Source organism: Eimeria necatrix, genomic scaffold (assembly GCF_000499385.1).
Source record: "Eimeria necatrix Houghton genomic scaffold, Enh_scaff1033, whole genome shotgun sequence".
Classification (NCBI taxonomy): domain Eukaryota; phylum Apicomplexa; class Conoidasida; order Eucoccidiorida; family Eimeriidae; genus Eimeria; species Eimeria necatrix.
In genome coordinates, this window is record NW_013651838.1 from 1 (window position 1) to 7,844 (window position 7,844).

The following is a 7,844-nucleotide window of genomic DNA, read 5'->3' on the forward strand; positions in this document are numbered from 1 at the left end:
GTTTAGGGTTTAAAGGGTTTAGGGTTTAGAGGGTTTAGGGTTTAGAGGGTTTAGGGTTTAGAGGGTTTAGGGTTTAGGAGTTTTTAAAAAGAACTCTTTTTTTTAAGAGTTTTATTTCTTTTTTGGACTTTTTTGGAGAGTTTTATTTCTTTTTTCAATTCAAATTCAACCCCACAACTCTCCTCTTCTCCACTTTTCTTTATTTCTCTTTTTTTCGTTTTTTTTCCTTTTTTTCCGTTTTTGGCACTTTTTCACTTTCCAGTTTTCAAAGGAGTCCCTTCTCGATCTTTTTAATTTGTTTCATTCTTTTATTATTTATTTATTTATTTATTTGTTTATTTGTTTGTTCATCATTAGTATTTGTTTATTTATTTATTTATTTATTCATTTATTTATTTATTTATTTATTTATTTATTTATTTATTTTGTTTGTTTTTAACTTTTTTTATTTTCAGGATTTTGGAGATGCTGACGACTTCGGGCAATTTGTACTCCGTGAGATTTACAGATGCGGCAAAACAAGATGTGAGAAATTAATTTAATTGATTTAATTAATTTAATTAATTTAATTAATTTAATTGATTTAATTAATTTAATTAATTTAATTAATTTAATTTAGTTTAATTAATTAAATGAAGCTAATTAATTTAATTAATTTAAATTAGTTACTTCAATTTGATACAATAAATTTAATTCTTATAGTTCAATTTGCCTCAGTTTAATTAATTTGACTGATTTAATCATTTATTTATTTATGAGTATTTACTTCCTTATTACTATTTATTCATTAATTTATTTATTATTAATTAATTAATTTATTTTTGCAAACAAATAACTCCCTTTTGGTGTTTAATTGTCTTCAATTAAACATCTTTAATGCAGGAAGTGCAGCGGCAGTTTATTGAACTTTACAATTCTCCGGAAAAACTCCAAAAAGATTCCACGGAAAAGAAATACAGAAGCAGCAGCAAATCCGTGCTGCGGCAGTACACAGCCAAACACCCAGAAGCAGCAGCAGCAGCAGCAGCAGCAGCAGCAGCAGCAGCAGCAGCAGCAAAACGCACTGAGACTTCCGCCTTCGGCAGCGCCCGCTCCGCTTCGGGGCCTGTTGTTGGCAAGTCTATTTTATTAATTAATTAATTAATTAATTAATTAATTAATTAATTATTATGTATTTATTGTTTATTATTTATTTGTTTATTTATTCATTTATTTATTTATTTTATTTATTTTATTTGTTTATTTATATATGCTGCAGCATTAATGCACGTTCTGCAGAGGAGCAAATACATCGAGCGAACTGGAAAGAATGAATTAAATCAAATGAAATAAACAAATTAAATAAATAAAATAAATAAATAGACAAAACAAATAAATAAATAAATAAATAAATAATTTATTTATTTATTTATTGCGAGTTTAGGACTGGAGTTGAATCCGCAGACGCTGCCGACGGCTGCGTTGGAGCCGCTGAGCAGCAGCAGCAGCAGCAGCAGCAGCAGCAGCAGCAGCAACTTGCAGCTGCTGCTGCCAGCGCCGCAGCAAACAGCAAAGCTCGCGGGGCTGCTGGGAGTGGACTGGGGCTTCGACTTGCTGCAGTTCGCGGAAGAGTCCGAAGAAGTTCTTTTGGAAGTTGGATTTTGTTTATTATCTCCTTTGCTATCTGTGGGGTGGGGGTGTACAGACACCGCACTGGCTGCTTTTTTAAATGCCATCCAGTGTCAGTACATCCGAAATCCTTACCACAACAAAACGCATGCAGCAGCGGTGGCCCACTTGGCCCACTGCCTCGCCTCCATGCTCGACTTACAGCCCTCGTGAGCCACGCACTGCATGCGTTTGCATGCATGCATGCATGCATGCATGCATGCGTGCATGCATGCATGCATGCATGCGTGCATGCATGCGTGCATGCATGCGTGCATGCATGTGCATGCATGCGTGCATGCATGCATGCATGCATGCATGATAAGACGACAGCTCACGTGTGAAATAAAAAGAAATAAAATGAATAAAATGAATGTTCAAAGAATAAAAAAGAATGTTCAATAAAAACAAACATTAATAAACAATAATAAACACTAATTAGAATCAAATAAACCCTTTAATTTCAGTTAAAATGGCATTTAAATTCAATTAAAAAGAAATTTAAATGTTTTTTTTCAAAATGAACTCAATGAAATGAATATGAATAAAATGAATATTCAGAAAATATAAAAAAGAATACTAAATAAAACAAACACCAATAAACAATAATAAGCACTAATTAAAACAAAATAAACCATTTAATTGCAATTAAAGTGGCATTTAAATTCAATTTAAATGCAATTTAAATGTTTTTTTTGCAGAATGAATTCAATTGATAGGGCCACTTTAACTGTTGCAGCTCTTTGCCACGATGTGGGACATCCCGGAAGAAACAACCAGTTCTTCGTCAACTCCTACGACCCCCTCGTGAGCTAGGGTTTAGGGTTTAGGGTTTAGGGTTTAGGGTTTAGGGTTTAGGGTTTAGGGGTTGCCTTCGAATCGTCCCTTCTCTGTGCGCAAAAAGGCCATTGTTTCTTTTTTTGAATTTTTTGAATTAATTTAAATTTTTTTAATTAATTTTAACGAATTTAAATGAAATAAAACGAAATAAAAAGAAATAAAGAGAAATAAAGAGAAATAAAAAGCGATAAGAAAGAAACAAAAGGAAATAGAACGAAATAAAATGAGATAAAGGAGATAAAACTAAATATAATGAAATAAAACGAAATGAAAGGAAATAAAAGGAAATAAAAAGAGATAAAGGAAATTAATCGAAGTAAAAAGAAATAAAATAAACTAATCGAAGTAAAAAAGAAATAAAACAAATAAAACAAATAAACAAATAAAACAAATTGGATTAAATTGTTTCCTCGCAGGCTGTGATTTACAACGACCAGGCGGTGTTGGAAAACTTTCATTCTTGTTTGACTTTTCGAACTTTGGAAAACAAAGAATGCAACATTTTCGCCAACTTGGAGGACTCAGTGAGCCTCTGTTTATTTATTTATTTATTTATTTATTTATTTATTTATTTATTTATTTGTTTGTTTTATTTGTTTGTTTATTTATTTGTTTGTTTTATTTATTTATTTGCTTTATTCGTTTGTTTTTTTGGTTTTTTTATTTATTTTATTTGCTTTAGAATGCAACATTGTCGCCAACTTGGAGGACTCAGTGAGCCTTTGTTTAATTATTTATTTATTTATTTATTTATTTATTTGTTTATTTATTTGTTTATTATTTGTTTGTCTTATTTATTTGTTTATTTGCTTTATTTGTTTGTTTTTTTGGTTATTTATTTATTTTTTTTGCTTTAGGATGCAACATTTTCGCCAACTTGGAAGACACAGTGCGCATTTATTTGTTTATTTATTTGTTTTATTTGTTTTATTTATTTATTTATTTATTTGTTTGTTTATTTGTTTATTTATTTATTTGTTTATTTATTTGTTCATTTTATTTTTTTATTTATTTGTTTTATTTGGTTTAATAAACGGAAAGAAAAAGTGCAGTTTGGGGTGTACGTACAGCTGCGGGGTGTCTCGACAGCTTGCATGCAGGGAATTCTTTTTTGTTTTTGAATTTGAATTTAATTTCTTTTCTTTTGAATTTAATTATTTAATTCAAATAATTATTTATTTCTTTTTATTTATTTCTTTTCAGGATTTCCGATTTGTTCGACAAAATATAATTGCATGCATTCTCGCCACGGACATGAAGCAGCACTTCGAAAGCATTTCGCGTTTTAGAGTAATTCAATTTAAATACTTTTTTATTCTTTTTAATTAATTGATTAATTTATCTATTTATTCTGCTTGCTTGCTAATTGATTGATTAATTTATTTATTTATGTTACTTACTTATTAATTAATTAATTAATTAATAAGTAAATTATTTATTCTATTTACTTATTTATTAATTGATCAATTAGTTTATTTATATATGCTATTTACTTACTAATTGATTAATTAATTAATCAATTTATTTATTTTATTTACTTGTTAATTAGTTAATTAAATTATTTATTTATTCTATTTACTTATTAATTAAGTAATTTATTTATTTATTTATTTATTTATTTAAAATGCATTTATTCATCTTTTTGGTTTTTTGAAATTCCGAATTTTTCAGGTCCGGCGAAACTCTCCGGAGTTTAGCTACACCCGAAATGCAGAAGACAAATGGTAATTTCAAATTCAATTATTTTATTTGTTTATTTTATTTTGTTTATTTATTTTATTTTTTTTTATTTATTTATTCTATTTATTTTATTTTTCTTATATATCTGTTTTATTTTATTTATGTGTCCGATTTGTTTTATTGCATTTATTTCATTTATTAATTTTTTAATTTAATTTATTTTATTTATTTAATTTATTCCACTTATTTTATTTTACTTTTTCAGTTCATTTAACATGTAGTGTATCTGTATTATTTATTTTATTTGTTCCACTTGTTGTACTTATTTTATTGCGTATTTGTTTTATTTGTATTTATTTGATTTTCCTATTTCTTTTATTTAATCCATTTTTATTAATTGATTTTTGATTTGTTTGAAATGTTTTTATTGTTTATTTCTAAGTTTAATTTGGTTCAAATTCAAATTCGATTTTAATTCAAATTTACTTTTAACTCGAATTCAATTTAACTTAACTTTAAATTTAAATTCAAATTTAATTCAAATCGAAATTTAGTTTAAATTCAAACTGAATAAAAATTCAACTTTAATTAAAATTCATTTAAAATTTAATTAAAATTAAATTTAATTTAAGTTCAAATTTAATTAAAATTTAATTAAAATTTAATTAAATTTGAATTCAAATTTAATTAGAATTTAATTTATTTTGAATTCTTTAATTTTTTTAATTTTTTATTTTTAGGTTAGTTGCGAAGATGTGCATCAAAGTTGCCGACGTGGGACATGTAAGTTTATTTTTAAAATTAAAATTAAAAATAATTTTAAAAATAAAAAATGAATTTAAAAATTAAAAGCAATTTTAATAAAAAACAGTTTTAAAAGTAAAAAATGATTTTTAAAATCATTTTTTACTTTTAAATTAATTTTTAAAAATAATTTAAAGTAAAAAATCGATTTGAAAACAAAAAATGATTTTGAAAAGACTAAAGTGATTTTAAAAGGAACAAAATGATTATAAAGTGGTTAAAATGATTTCAAAAGGACTAAAATAATTTTAAAAAGATTAAAATGATTTTTAAATGATTAAAATGATTTCAAAATGATTAAAATGATTTTAAAATGATAAAATAGACAAAAGGACAATAACCAAAGACAAAAAAGATAAAAAGGATTAAAATGGAAATGGCAAAAAGAAATGTTTTTTGTTTTCGTTTGATTTTTCAAAAACCAAAAAAGTTCATATTGATTTCTTTTACTCTCTTTTTAACATGTTTTTAATTTCTTTTTAATTTCTTTTTAATTTCTTTTTAATTTCTTTTTAATTTCTTTTTAACTTATTTTTAATTATTTGAATTCAGGCGAGCGTTCCTTGGCCTCAGCACTTCCAGTGGTCTTGCAGAGTGGTGGAGGAGTTTTACCAGCAAGGAACGGAAGAGTTGGAGCGGGTGGGTGGAAAGTAGCGAAAAAAGGGGAATTTTGTGGATTTTTTTTGCAAAAAAAGGATAATTTGGAATAAATATTTGAAATAAAAGGAAAATAAATCAAATAAAACGCAAAATCGCGAAAAAACGAAGTGTTCAAGTCGCGATTTGCGCAAAGTCGCACCCGCACGCGAGGTGTACGTACACCCCAGCCGCATGCATGCATGCATGCATGCATGCATGCACCTGAGGTGTACGTACACCCCACTGCGCAGGGCCTTCCGGTGTCGCCTCTTTGCGACCCCCAAAAGCATTCCGACATGGCCAAAAGTCAAAATGGATTTCTCGAATTTGTTGTCAAACCTCTTCTCAAAGAAATCGAAGAAATCGAACCTTTCGCATTCGTCAGGTCAGTCCGCACGCAGCAGCAGCAGCAGCAGCAGCAAAGCAGCAGCAGCAGCAGCAGCAGCAAAGCAGCAAAGCAGCAGCAGCAGCAGCAAAGCAGCAAAGCAGCAGCAGCAGGGCCTTTGTGTTTGTTCAATTCCTGTTTGTCCTTTATTGTTCAAATTAATTTTTTAATTAATTAATTAATTAATTAATTTAATTAATTATTTATTTATTTATTTTTCTTTTTCAGGGATACGGTGATGAAGAACCTGGAGTACAACAGCTCCCGGTGGCAGCAGCTGCAGCAGCAAAAAGTCACAATTGAACTAAACAGCAGCAGCAGCAGCAGCAGCAGCAGCAGCAATGCCAAAAAGATAAGTACTTCAACAACATCAGCAGTTCGAAAGATTGCAGGTTTAAAAAGGGCCCCTCAAAGCCATGCGGGGGCCCCCAGGGGGGCCCCCTGAGAGCCTCCATGGGGGCCCCCAGGGGTCTTTAAATGAATCGGAGGGGCCCCACAGTATGCCCACGCAGCTGCGGGGAGATTTAGAAGAAGCTGAAAGGGAAAATGCTGCTGCTGCTGCTGCTGCTGCTGCTGCTGCTGCTGCTGCTGGGGAGAATGGGCAGCCTGCAGCAGATCCAGCAGCAGCAGCAGCAGCAGCAGCAATGCCGCCAGTTGCAGCAGGTGAGGCTTTGGCAGCAAATAAATTCTTTTTATTTATTTTGCCATTTTTGCCGTTTTCAGTTTTAATTTATTTTTTGCCATTATCATTTTATTTCTTCTTTATTTACTTTTTATATATTTACTTTTTGTTGTTTTGTTTATTGCTTGTTCTTTTATTTATTATTTACTCCTTTGTTTATTATTTATTCTTTTGTTTTTGTTATTCTTTTATTCATTATTTATTTTTTTTATTTGCCACTCTTTGATTTAATATTTATTCTTTTATTTATTCTTTATTTGCTATGTATTCTTTATTTATTTTTTATTCTTTTATTTCTCTTTTTGTTATTTATTCATTTATTAGTTATTTATTCTTTATTATCATTTATCCTTCGCTTTCCTCTTTTTGTTTATTTTTAAAATTTCTTTTTTAATTCCTTTTTCTCCTTTTTTATTTAATTCGATTAATTTAATTTAATTGACACAATTCAATTAAATTCAATTAATTCAATTTAATCTAATTTATTTAATCATTTAACTATTTATTTATTTATTTATTTATTTATTTATTTATTTATTTATTTATTTATTTATTTATTTTTGCATGCATGCATGCAGCCCCACCGGATTCGCCGCAGAGCATGGAGTTGACTTCTCCGGGGGGGAGGTGGGCGTGGGAAAAGTGGAAAAGAAAAATCTTTTTTTTAATTCTTTTTAATTCTTTTTAATTCATTTTTAATTCATTTTAATTCTTTTTAATTCTTTTTAATTCATTTTAATCCTTTTAATTCTTTTAATTCTATTTCCCTTTGTTTCCCCTTTGCAAGTTTGCTGCAGCTGCATTTAAACCGCTCCAGAAAACCCCAAAGTGCCGCTGCTAGGGTTTAGGGTTTAGGGTTTAGGGTTTGGGGTTTAGGGTTTAGGGTTTGGGGCTGCAGGCTTTTGCTGCTTTTGTTTTCTTTTTGTTTTCCGCAGCCGCAGAAAAGTTCGAATTTCAACTTTGAGTTTTTTGGAGTCTTCTTCGCGTCCGCCGGACCTCTAAACCCTAAACCCTAAACCCTAAACCCTAAACCCTAAACCCTGAATTTGAGGGGAGTGCCCAACCAAAGGACCTTCATTATTATTGTTTGTTTACTATTTATATTTATTTATATTTATTTATATTATATTTATTATATTTATTATATTTATTATATTTATTTGTTTG

General features: G+C 29.1%; 1 protein-coding gene across 1 annotated transcript; it reads left to right on the forward strand.

The window, feature by feature from the left end:
- Positions 1-465: 465 nt before the first annotated feature.
- Positions 466-1,140, forward strand: ENH_00001200 (hypothetical protein, conserved; the record flags this gene model as incomplete). The annotated part of the gene is made up of 2 exons (XM_013578160.1): positions 466-525; positions 883-1,140. The coding sequence occupies 2 exons, from the start codon at positions 466-468 to the stop codon at positions 1,138-1,140; spliced, it is 318 nt and encodes a 105-aa protein (XP_013433614.1).
- Positions 1,141-7,844: the final 6,704 nt, after the last annotated feature.